Here is a 12,811-nt window from a genome sequence, read left to right as displayed (position 1 = left end):
TTACAAGATTCATAACATTTCACAAGACATTGATCTACCTGGAAGATTTTGCAATGTTATGGAAAAACGGGGACTTATAACCAACATTTCTGGGTTATGTAAGTTGATAAAAGTGTGTAGTTGAATCAGCTTGACTGTAACAGATCACCTAGCAAAGTAGCAATAGAATTGAAAGTAAAAACTTTCAACACAATGCACAAAGAAAATAAGACAATTGAAGATAGGACTCTACAATAAAACAAGATGTAAATAGGAATGCTATTCAGGACAGATTGAATCAAAAGTTAGCATTGCCTCTAGTAATCCTAGGGTCTAAGATCATCTCAAAATCATTGGACCAACACTCTAAGTCTATTTCTAATTCTACAACAAACTCTCGGTCATATAGATATCAGAAGATAACCATAATCAATACTTTAGAAAAATAATCTTATTTTTCAAAAGAAAAAAGACTTTATCAATATTACCCACCTTGACAGTAACCGACGTCTTTATCTATCCAGGCATAAACAACAAGAATATCCCAAAGTTTTGATAAGTTTTCTTGCTTTTCATTTATAAGCATTTATAAAATAGTGAGTTTTATAGAAAAAGTACAAAATTGATTTAAGGTACAATTGTCATAATATATGAAATTAAATAATTATATTACAAAAATAATATCGTTGCACTTATCCCAGAGATCAAAAATATCAAGACCACTACTTCAAGTAGATGAAGCGAAGAAGTAAAGAAGTCAAGTAGTAAAGCAATCAAAGTGTTGAAATTTAACCAATCTGTTCATGTGCATGATAAAAGTCTTTACCAACCTATCTGATGTAAAGTAAGCATCCACTGAATTATTTTCGGATCCTTCGCAGTTTCCAAATTATTATTAGGAGTTGATCGTGAACCATCCAGATTGCCATCGGTGGGGCCAGTATCTTGAGGTACAGTTGGACCTTTGTCCGGATTTATTTCCAAGAGTACAAGCGGATCATGAATGGGCTGATCATCCTCTGAGATTACAGGAGCTGTGATGTATCTACCACTTTCAACAACGGTAAACATTTGTTGACAATCTTCCTTCCGAGTGGCATACTCAATCCTGCAAGTTAAAAAGCACACATCTCATTCATTTAATTTAGAGAAGTGGTGTACTACAAGAAATCGGGATTTTCCCGACGCCGAAAAACGTCGGGGGAAGTGAAAAATATGTCGAAAAAGGATCTCCCGACGCAGTCCTCGCCGTCGGGAAAGCCTCTTCCGACGCCGTCTTTCCCGATGCAAACCACGACGTCGGGAAAGCCTCGTCTACTTTCCCGACGCCATGTACTGCATCGGGAAAGCCTCCTCCGATAGGCTTTACCCTGCAGCTTTGTTAAGGAACCGTTTTGCCGACACTATACTGAAAGCTCGAGAAAAGTACTTGAAAAGGTTCGTTAAACTTGAGATTTTTCTTGTTTGTTCAATGTTAGGCCAACCCTATGATGCACAGACGCACACATATTCATTCAATGAAAGTTGTTTCAATAAAACAAAATATTCATTTAAGATATATTTGTTTTGAAAGTCATTGACTGACTTAGCTACAGGGTGACAAACGGGATCCTAAAAAAGTGAGAATGGAGAGAGAAGAACTTGAAAGATAGCAAAGAGAAGGTTGGCGGTAAGCTAAGGACGGAGGAAGGCTGAAGCTGAAGTTGCAGTCGCAGCGACGGACGGCGGCGACGGATGGCAACGAAGATGGAATGGACGGCAGCGAGCTACGGACAGCGACGAATGTTTCTCTCTTCTCCGAACCCTTTCCCTTTCGTTTTCAGTTCTGTGTAAAACAGAAACGAAATAAATAAGCAGGGGATCTCCCTTTCGTTTTCACTACTTACGGCGTCGGGAAAACCTAGGCCTTTTCCGACGCACTACTTGCCTTTTCTGATGCACACTTTCGACATCGGACAAACCTAGGCCTTGGGAATACCCCTTATTTCCCATGTGAGGCTTTTCCTGACACACTCCTTATGGCGTCGGGAAAACCTAGGCCTTTCCCGACGCACTAGTTGCCTTTCCCGACGTACACTTACGGCATCGGGAAAACCTAGGCCTCGGGAATACTCCTTATTTTTCATGTGAGGCTTGTCCCGACGCATTTCTTACGGCATCAAAAATACCCTTTATTTCCCAACGTCTTACTTTATGCGTCGGGAGAACCTCTTATTCCCGACGTCTTTTATGCCGACATCTTTTTTTACGTCTGGAAAAGTCCGATTTCTTGTAGACAAGAAAAAAACTAGAAAATCTTCTCGTTTGTAAATAAATAATCTGTTTTTTATTAGGGTTATGGCGAGGCCCGCTCCTACATTATGCGCATTACCATCAAGTTCATTTTTGGGAGTGTTGTTCCTTGGAAACTACAAAGAACAGTTCAAAGCTATATTATTTGCCACCAACAATTGAGGAGAAAATATAACTTAAATGAGTTTAGAATCTATAGAAATATTATATGGTCCATTGAGCAAACAATGTAGATTATTACAGACTGGCTTCTCTCATTTTACTATGAATATCAACATTAATGAATAACATTTACTAACAGTTCAACTAAATCGTTTGAAACCACAACCAATTACTCGTTTTTCACATGGTATGCAAGTATATATACAAACATTGGCGCTATCTCTTCAACATACACATTATTAGTCCCATTTAACTGGCCTCATAACTCATAAAACACTTATATATTGCATATTGACAAAACTAACATCAATGTCTATAACGAAAAAAACAAACAACAGTGCAGGCTACAAGTAGTTCTTTAAGTATGAATACCAATGTGTTCATAATAATAAATACTCCTCTTCCTTACGAAACTAAATCAAGACATCTAATTGAATTGGTAGACAAACAATTAACAAATTTATGAAGAAATCGATGTGTATTAACTACCTAATGCAACCTCACAAAAATACAAAAACAAGCGAAAAATGCATTGCTAAGTAGAACCACTAGTGAATCATGACTGAGCATCATACAGTACAAAGATAAAAGATCTACAAAATCCAAAGGTTTAGGTACAAACCTTCTACCTAAACCATAAAAATCAAACAATACCAAAACCCATCAAGCGTTGAAGATGGTCGTCTAGCCCGGATCTGAGCTAAACAAGGGAAGGAACTCAAATCTGAATAGATTTGGGTTAATTGTTTACAACTCAAAAAATCGGGCAGAAGAGATAGCGATACACGAGAAACTCACCAACAGCAACGACAACATTGATCTGAGCAGGACGGTCGTCGAAAGAGGTTCAATGGTGGGAATGGTGGACGACGACCGAAGACTGGCAATGAGAATCGAAAGCGATGGTCTTGAAATCTGTCTGGTTGGCACTCAGTTGCAGGCGTTGGCGGTGGAGAGATAGAGAGGCATGAGGGAAGGTCGAAAACAGTGGACAACGACCGGAGACTAGCAACGGGCCCGCGCGGCGAGAGTCAGAAGCAATGGTCTTGAAATCTGTCTGGTCGGCGCTCAGTCGCAGGCGTTGGCAGTGGAGAGATAGAGAGGCGTGAGGGAAGGTCGGAGAGAAATTTAGAGAAGAGAGAAGCATTCACACAAAACTCCAATTTCCCCTCTCTTTTATTTCTTTCTTTTCATTTAATTTAAAATAAATATTTATTATTTTATTATTTATATTTAATGATATTTAAAAAAATTCATATATTTATGACACTTAAAACTGTCATAAATTCTTCAAAGTCCGAAAAATTCCATCTTTTCCCACCAAAAAAAACAAATTTTAGTATTTATGACAGTTTTTTTTTCTCTCGATTCATTTCGGGTTGTAGTTAATTGTCATGGTATGTCATTTTTCTAGAAGTGGCCATGATATCATTACATAAACACGATGGTATCAACAGTTACCTTATTTTCTATCATTAGTTTGTTTGGTTCAACTTTCTTCATTCACTCTCTTGATCATCTTTTTCTTTCCCTTCTTCGTCTCCTTTTTCTCTCTTCTTTCTTTTTATCATTTTCTGCTTCCTCATATTTCTTCATCTTGGTACGTTTAAATTTCCTTCGATCTATTGCTCATCATTCTCTTCAGCCTCCTTCTCCCTAGCAGCTTCAACCTGCATGCATACATCATATGTTATTAAAAAATAAGGCAAATTTTACCTTCTTTATCTCCAAGATCTATGAGCTTCGAATAGGAGATGAGTTTTGTTCTTTTTCTACTACCTTTTACAAACCTATTTTTGTAGAATTTATAGTTACTAATAAACCACACCACCCAAACCGCTCAGACCGGTGGCTCAAAGCGGTTCAATCTCGATTTTAGGAATTAACAAAACATGCATGGAAAAAGGATACTTTTAGGAATTTTTTGAAGATTTTGTGCATACTTTTTTTGGAATTTTTTTAAAATTAAAATAAAATATTACACTCTTTCTGTTTCTACCCAAAACCAAAACCACCAATCCAACCGGTTAACCTGGTCCAATTAGTGATTTCGCCCGGTTTAGGCGGTTCTTTAATTTGTTTTTTTCTTGCACTGAAAAATATGAAGAAAACCTGGATAAATTTCAAAAGCAAATAACTAATAATACAATTGTTATCAAATGGATGCAGACTATCCCAATATTTTTGATACATTGTTCTTTCCCGTGAAAATCCAAAATTCCTATGAGAAAGGCATCTTTAGATGTTCACACACGACACATCTATGAAACTAGACAACTAAACTTATAGTTTGACCATATTGATAGGTTTACTATTATCCTTTTTTGCAAGTAATTTTCAGAACTTTATATCAGCAATGTCAACCAAATTCCATAGGCTTTTCATTTTACCATTTCATTTTGAAGTTCATTCCTCGATCGCCTAAAAATAACTCTATTCAATTGACCAACTCATCTGGGTTCTATCAGGACTCATTAAACAACTCCACAATTCCAAAGTCTTCAACAATATTTAATTTCATTACAGATAATACAAAGAAAACACAGCACACAAAAGTTGAAATTTTCTAACACACTTTATCATTAGCATTAGCACGTCCTTTCCCACCAAATCTGCGGAGTTTAAGTAACGTTATATACACTCAGAAACAGAGAGATCCCAATACAAGTTCGTCTTCTTGGCTTTGACTTTCTGAAAGAAGATGATGGGAGCTTCAAGAACTGTGATAATGGCATTGGCAATTGCAGCCACAATGGCTGTTGAATTAGCGATGGCAATTAACTATACAGTGGGTGATTCTGGTGGCTGGGAAATAGGCCCCAACTTCCAGTCTTGGGCTTCCTCCAAAAGCTTCACCATTGGAGATGTTCTCAGTTACTACTCCTTTCTATTATTTCTTCTAAACCCTTCTAATCTTTTCTCCATACGTAATATATCATTCTCAGCTCAATTTTTGTTTCTCGTGGAACTATAACTGATTTTAGTCCTCGACAGTTTTCGAGTATTCGTCGAACCATGATGTGCTTGAAGTCAATGAGCCAGATTTCAGCTCCTGTTCCGCAAGCAACCCCATAGAGAAGCACACTGGCGGCAGTACAGCGATTACCCTTTTGACATCAGGTAAAAGATTCTTCATTTGTGGGGTGCCTGGCCATTGCCTTGCTGGAATGAAGGTTGAAATTGACACCCTTGCAAATCCATCACCGCCACCTTCCTCCATAGCTACGCCTCCATCTCCACCGCCGGAAGTAACACCGTCTTCACCGCCACCTACTTCCACTCCCTCTGCTCCTACATCTCCTCCTCCATCTTCCGCCCCAAAAGCTGCAACAAAGCCACCAGCAAAGTCTCCTCAGGCTTCACCACCAGATTCTAAACCCAGCCCTCCAGCACCACCCACGGAACCAACTCCACCATCATCAGCACCGACACCGGACCCTCAGATCCCTCTGTTTCCATTTGATCAGCCACTGATTCCTTCAGCATCCCCCAAACCTCCGCCTCCTCCATCATTGGCTTACAGATGCAGTTCCAGGATTCATCTCTCTGTTGGCTTCACCTTTGTTGCCATAATGCTTTTGGCTCTCTGAAAATGTTTCATTTTCCATGTACATCTTGATGGGATCCTACAATTTTTTTGCTCTGATGCTTTTACTCTACATGATTCCAATGGATAAAAAGCCTTTCACCAGCCCTTTCCATTTTAAAATATCTTAAACAAATTACAATTCTGCTCTGACTTAGAATAATTCCCAAATCATGTGCTGCATTGGTAAGCAATAACCATAGCACATGACAACCTGATAAGTTGTTGATATAATAAAATATTAAAGAAGCTGCCTTCTGGTATTCCAAAACATTTCACAAAAAAGAAAGATTCTCTCTGTTGTCCATTCTTTTAGGCATAAAGAAAATTAATGCTAACCATCAAAATTTTAATTTCATGCTCGTCATCACAACGATATCTCTAAGGATTACTGTGTTTGATATTTATGACACAAAAATGTAAAGCTTGGAATGAACTTAATTAGTTGCAAAATAATGTCTGGGGTTTGATTTTTAGACTGGTCTTATATTTGTTTTGAAGTAAAAGAATCTAGATCCTAAGTTGATTAACTGTATAAACATCATCTAAAACTTAAGTAATATATTATTAAGATGAGAATGCATAAAACGCATAAATGGGCATAGCTGCAGGCAGCAAACTTGTTAAATTCAGTAAAATACTTCCTTTTATTTTAGATAGAGTTAACAATGCAACATTTGCTAGTCTTCAAACGAAGTTTTTACACGATCAAGAGCTTCTTGAACAATAGAAAGCAAAACATATGGTTGAAAAGAAACACAAGCATATAACGACATTGTTAATTATAACAGCATAACAAACAAACCAAATCATTTGTCCTCCCCTTTAAGCAACTGGTGGGCGAAGCACATGATCCTGTGATATGTCGACGGCTGCAGGCGGCAAGAACTGCCACATGGCAATGCCAGGATAACCAATGAAAGGCATCAATTTGTTACCAGCCGCTTGCCCTTGTGCTGTAAATGCAGCTGATAGTGTAGGGGGAGGATGCTGAACATCAGCTGCTCGAGTGTTCACTGCTCTGATTTGCAGCTCCAAATTTTCTTTCTCTGCTCTCAACCTTTGCTTCTCATCACGAAGTTCATTTTTCTCAACCTACATGTACACTGTGCTTAGAGATCAAGAGATAAGTATATTCCAGTTTGCCGGTGCATCGGATGTTAGTAAACTATTCAACATTGCAACTATTATAAGTATTGCTTAAAAGTATATGAAGGGTTTATATGGATCAGATAAAGCAAGTGTTGGTAACGTTCACATTCAAGGTGGAAACGAGCTTAGGATGTCCAATGGGCTACCAATCTCACCTTTAGTTCTTTGATTTTTGCCTTCAAATCCTCCTTTGATTCTCTCAGCTTCTGAGTTTCACATTGTAAATCAGTCATCATTCTGATAGCATCACTCAAGATTGCAACCTTGTCGGTTTTGGGTGGTTTTCCAGGTTCCAGGACAGCAGCCAATTCCAAGAACCTTGAAATTATAGATGATGTATTAGTAAAAAGAGATTAATGTCTGAAGTGGTAATTGATATAGGATACCTCTCATTCAGCTTATCTCTCCTCTGTTTCTCTCTGCAGGCTTTGGAGGTAGATGCAGCACTTGTTTCACCCCTTAGTCTATATAATGTTTGAGATATATTAAATGATTAATTGTTTTTAGCCCAATAACACAAGCTTTTTGAGTCAAGTGTTTAATTAATCAAATACAACAAAATAAGGGAAACATTCTACCTGTTAACAGGGGTTTGGATCCTTATCAAACTCCTATATAATATTTGATGCAAAAAAAAGGCACTAGCAAATTTGTGTGAACATACACAATACAATGGAAAGTTATCCTGTCCTAAATGAAGCCAGCAGGACTAAATGCCAATTCTTATATTAAGTCAGTTATGATGCAGGAAACTGACCTGCCATGATGGAAAAACTACTCAATGAGGCCGTCACAATGTATCCGATAGATTATTTATTATTAGGGGCATATTGGTTTTTTAGTCAACATCCAACTATTATAATAATAATAAATTCTTCAGAAATAATAATAAATTCTATGAGCATATTTATGCTCAAGCTGAACTCTCTAACATTCAATCCATTCATTTCTATATGTGGGTTCTATAAGAATTTCTTGCAAGATGTAGAAATCAGTAGCCCGTTGACTTTGAAAAATGAATAATTCATTGTACCTTCTAGCAAATAGTCAAAAGAAATGCACATCACCTTGTTTAGCTACTCCAAATAGATTCGTATTTATTTGACAGATCCTCAGGAGTACCTGATAAAAACTTACCGTTTCCGACCCACTTCCTTTGTGCTGTCCAGATCTTCATATGAGCAATCTACCTCAAGGCTGGAAAAAAGTGAATATCTAATCAGTTGCAATGAAAATTTGAAATAAACACAAACTCATTCCGTGCATGCAATCTCCAAAAAAGTTCGGCTCATTTTATCAAAGAGAAAAAGTAAATCACACATAAAAAATAATGAAGTGTTCAAAGGTTTATCCTTTTACTGCAGAGTAAAAAACAGCAAGACCTTCTATATGTAAGAATTAAAGCGATGAATTTAGGCTACTCAGAATTAACTGGTAATTAATGAAAACAGGAACTCTGAAATAGTATGCCCACAGAATCTACAATTTTTTAAGCTTGACCAAAAACAGCATGAATCACCCCACCCATCTAAGAGGATGAGGAACCAATCACCACCTTTGACTGAACTCTTGATTATGTCACATCTCCAAAAAGAAACTTGGAAACAATAACATGATCCACAAAGAGACAAATTGAATTATTTCCCACATAAGGGAAAAAAAAAAAAAAGACAGTAAAGATTTGCTGATTGTTATTGTATATACTAATTTCCACCTGAATATATTTACAACCTGAAACCAACTGAATCAATATTGCTTCCACTAAGTAATTCATTTAACATCAAGTTAAAGATAGAATAAGAGAAATTTAAAGATCCAACAAGTCCAAGTGTGGTTATGGAAACTGAAACGAAATGCTTTGTATCTGCATAAGGAAACAGAACTAATTAATTATAAACTTGGCCTCTAAAAGATTCTCCAGTTAATCACATGCTATAGCAGAGCAGTAAAGACCAAACCAAAGTTTACAGCTAATAAATTTTGTTTCCATATACAACCATCCTAACACCCAACAAAACACTGCATACAGTCCCTAAAGACACAAAAACAGGAAGAGGAAACTGACTTGCTATGTCCCTAAAATGGTACGGCAAAGGCATTTGAACACAGTTGCAACAATCTTATCACAGACAACAATCTCCAAGTGATACAAAAAAGCAAGAAAATTTTGACAATTGATATTTGGTAGCAGAAGAAGCAAAAGTAGAGAAAAAGTAAAAGGGGGGGAACCCATAATTGGCTGTTTGGCTTTTGTATGAACATAGTAAACACAAACAGGACAATAGAAATAAAGGGTACACAAATTTACCCATGTTGAAACTAAGAAACAAAAAAACCCTCACAATAAATCAAACCCCACAAACAGACAACCCAGAATCAAGAGTAAAAGGGAATTGTAAAGAAGACCCACCTGTCTTTAGATACAAAACTGATCGAGGGATTGGACCAGGAGAAACTGATGGACTGTGGGGGCGAGAATCGAGGGTCGACGACGGCGAGATCATCCATTGTAGAGCAATCGAAGAGCCAATTCCAGTTTGGTGGAGGGTAGTCCATTGGTGGTTTTGAAAAAAAAAGTTGAATGAACTAAAAAAGCTTGGGAATCACCATGGATGGAGAGTAGTAAAGAAGTGTTTGGTTGGAGGAAAGGGGCAAAGTGTGGGATCACAAAGGATGTAATGGGGACTGAAGTGGGGGCCACGGGGATTGGGGGATGATGATTTGAAAATTTCGTGGCATTTCTCTGTTAATCAATTGAAGGGGTTATAGTTTATTTATCAATTAATTTAGGAAACTGAAGAGTGGGGAAATGATGAAGTGTGATTGGATAGGATTGATCATTGACCTTATGATTTGAGATATTACACAACAAAGCTGCGAAGACTTTGTGCAATCTCACTTTCCATTTCTAAATGCATTATGCAGAAATGTCATTCTTGTATGAAAAAGAAAAAAAAAAACTTGAGTGCTCCTGGGGTGCATCCCAAGTGTATCCAATATAATGTTGACACGTGGGACTCTCATATTTTGTGAAAAGTAATTTTTTTCTATTTACTTTTTGTGAGATAGAAGAGTGGTGGGAACAAGAGATAGACGCAATCTAAGATCGTTGCTTTCTTTTGAAATAAGTTCTCATTTTTCAAGAGTGACCTATTTCTTAAGTCTACCATTTTAAGCATCTTTCTTACTTTGTCAAATTTTAAGCCAGACATAATGAAAATATCGTTTGTTCCATTAAGTATATAAGATAGATAAGATAATATTTTAAGTTGCCATTTACTTCTTAAAAAAACAGTTTGACATCTTTTTTATGTTGGATCCTCTGCCTAAAACAAAAAGTTAATTTTGAAATATGAGAACTTTATTAACTTGAAATAGCAATTTTTTAATATTATTAATATTAGGGGTATAAGGATAACTTGAGTAACTCGACAACTCTGACTACCCAACCCAAGTCAAATGTGAGTTGGGTTGGGTTGAAAAAGTTAATTTTTTTTGGGTTGGGTTGAGCCTCGGGTTGGAGTATTGAAAATTTTAGTTTAACTAACCCAACACAAATTAATATAATATATATATATATATATTATATTATCATTTATTTAATAAAACTTAAATAAACAATTAGGTTAAGCCCAAACCCTTTCTTTTCCGGTCTTCCTCGCGCATGCTTTCCTCTTTTCTCCTTTTCTCTTCCTCGCGCTGCATTTTCTCCTCTTCTCAAATCTCAAATCAGTAGCAACAGTGGTCGTTCTTCGACGGATCTCTCTGTCTGCTCCTCATCTTTTCCGTCGTGGTCGTTCTGCGCATCGGAGTTCGATTAGCCATTTACAGAGCAACAATTGCTTATCAATCCTTCTTATTCAATGGCAATCGAGGCCATTGAAGCTGCTTATCAATCTACCAACCACAAAAAACAACGACCAAATTCCACACCCGACGAAAACGAGGTCTCATGCGTTTCTCCCGACACTAACTGTCAACTACCTCGTTCCATTTCTCTCAGCAGTCTCCACATTTTTCTTAACAGTCTCCACATTTTTCTCCCCTATCCCCTGTCGAGGTACTTTGTTATCTCTATTGTAAAATGTATTGTAGCATATATGGGGAATTTGGGGAACCATGACTTGTAGTTTTCGAACTATCTTTTGGAGATCTAGGGTTTTTACTTCTATGCTGAAAAAAATTTGAAATATATCATGATCTATGATTTTTACTTAAATAAATTAATGTTCATTGCATAACATATTAGAATTTAGAAAAAAAAAAAAAAAAAAAACTACAACCCGACAACCTAACCCAATCCTACCCATATTTTACAGGTTGGGTTGAGTTGGGTTAGAAACTTAATTCGGGTTGTCAACCCAAACAACCCGAATATGTGAGTTGGATTGATATTGTCTCCCAACCCAACCCATTTACACCCCTAATTAATATTGTGTGTTTTGTTGTTCTATTTGAGAGGAAAACAAAATTATCCTCGTTCTTACAATCCTAACATTCACTAGAAGAAATATAGGCTTTAATGTTGGTTGGGAAAAATGAAAAATAAGCATTAATGTCGGTTTTGAAAAGGTGGATGTTTAATGTCGGTTTTCCACCGACATTAAAGAGTAATCTTTAATGTCGGTTTTAAACCGACATTAAAGGTCCGCCATTTTGAAAACCGACATTAAAGGTCCATTTAAATTTTAATTTTAATAATTTTATTTTGTAAAAAAATAACAAGCTTTAATGTCGGTTTAAACCGACATTAAAGGTCCATTTAAATTTTTATTTATTTTGTAAAAAAACAACAAATTCTCTCTCTTACTTTACTCTTTCAATCTTTCTCCTACGCTCGATCGCAAACCCTTTTTCCTCTCGAAATGGAAATCGCCCCTTTCTTCTCCGATGCCCATTTCTTCTCTGAATAACCTTCACTGTGCTATTCAAGCTACAAAAGCATTCGGCGAGGCGTCCCTACTCGACGCTAACATCTAACTCCGACGGTGGCTCACTGTGCTATTCAAGCTACAAAAACATTTGGCGACGGCGTCCCTACTCGACGTTAACATCTAACTCCGACGGTGGCAGCGGAATTTTCACAGCAACGGTAATTTCCACTCTAACATCTAACTCCGACGGTGGCAGCGGAAGCTTTACAGCGACAGTAATTTCCATCTTCTTTCAAGTGGTCACGATTTATTCAATCTCAAAATTCAACCCATGTTGTTTCAGTATTTGAGTATCTGTAGACATGATTTGCATTGCTATCTTGCTATCTTGCATTTAGTGGTTTGGTTATTTCATTGTGATGAGGACTAAGTTTGGGTTTTGTTCAAAATTTAACATGAGTTATTTCTTGTTGGGTTGTCTTTAATTTCTCAGTTTCTCTGTAAAACAACTGACTCAACGTTACAAAATCCCCAAAAAATGGCTTTTCTGAGAGGCCTCTGTTATGTTGCCTATCCATTTCTTCCTGCGAGATGTGGGAATTGAAATGTCTATTATGTATGTAGAGAGTGTTTTTGAATTTTGTTGAATAGTTGTGGGAATTGAAATGGAGAGAGAGGTATCCATTCTGACTGTTTTGTGGAATGAAATGAAATGGGTCCATTTTGAATCCATTTCATTTCATTCACCATTTTTCTCTCTTTCAAA

The 12,811-nt window shown here is 37.0% G+C and overlaps 2 protein-coding genes across 2 annotated transcripts; one reads left to right on the top strand and one right to left on the bottom strand.

The window, feature by feature from the left end:
- Positions 1-5,041: 5,041 nt before the first annotated feature.
- On the top strand, positions 5,042-6,134 carry LOC103495931 (blue copper protein-like). Its single transcript, XM_008457608.3, has 2 exons — positions 5,042-5,306; positions 5,428-6,134. The coding sequence occupies exons 1-2, from the start codon at positions 5,135-5,137 to the stop codon at positions 6,021-6,023; spliced, it is 768 nt and encodes a 255-aa protein (XP_008455830.2). The 5' UTR covers positions 5,042-5,134; the 3' UTR covers positions 6,024-6,134.
- Positions 6,135-6,647: 513 nt separating this feature from the next.
- Positions 6,648-10,075, bottom strand: LOC103495930 (transcription factor ILR3-like). Its single transcript, XM_008457607.3, has 5 exons — positions 9,582-10,075; positions 8,309-8,368; positions 7,558-7,635; positions 7,327-7,489; positions 6,648-7,114 (listed from the first exon to the last, which is right to left on the bottom strand). The coding sequence occupies exons 1-5, from the start codon at positions 9,725-9,727 to the stop codon at positions 6,845-6,847; spliced, it is 717 nt and encodes a 238-aa protein (XP_008455829.2). The 5' UTR covers positions 9,728-10,075; the 3' UTR covers positions 6,648-6,844.
- Positions 10,076-12,811: the final 2,736 nt, after the last annotated feature.

This window comes from Cucumis melo, chromosome 11 (assembly GCF_025177605.1).
Source record: "Cucumis melo cultivar AY chromosome 11, USDA_Cmelo_AY_1.0, whole genome shotgun sequence".
NCBI classification, from domain to species: domain Eukaryota; kingdom Viridiplantae; phylum Streptophyta; class Magnoliopsida; order Cucurbitales; family Cucurbitaceae; genus Cucumis; species Cucumis melo.
This window is presented reverse-complemented; position numbering and strand designations above follow the sequence as displayed.

Excerpts from the sequence above, each read along its gene's own strand:
- LOC103495931 (XM_008457608.3), top strand. The coding sequence starts at position 5,135 with ATGATGGGAGCTTCAAGAACTGTGATAATGGCATTGGCAATTGCAGCC. Across the intron at positions 5,307-5,427 it reads CACCATTGGAGATGTTCTCA|TTTTCGAGTATTCGTCGAAC; the intron begins GTTACTACTCCT and ends AGTCCTCGACAG.
- LOC103495930 (XM_008457607.3), bottom strand. The coding sequence starts at position 9,727 with ATGGACTACCCTCCACCAAACTGGAATTGGCTCTTCGATTGCTCTACA. Across the intron at positions 8,369-9,581 it reads AGTTTTGTATCTAAAGACAG|CCTTGAGGTAGATTGCTCAT; the intron begins GTGGGTCTTCTT and ends ACTTTTTTCCAG. Across the intron at positions 7,490-7,557 it reads AGAGATAAGCTGAATGAGAG|GTTCTTGGAATTGGCTGCTG; the intron begins GTATCCTATATC and ends TATAATTTCAAG.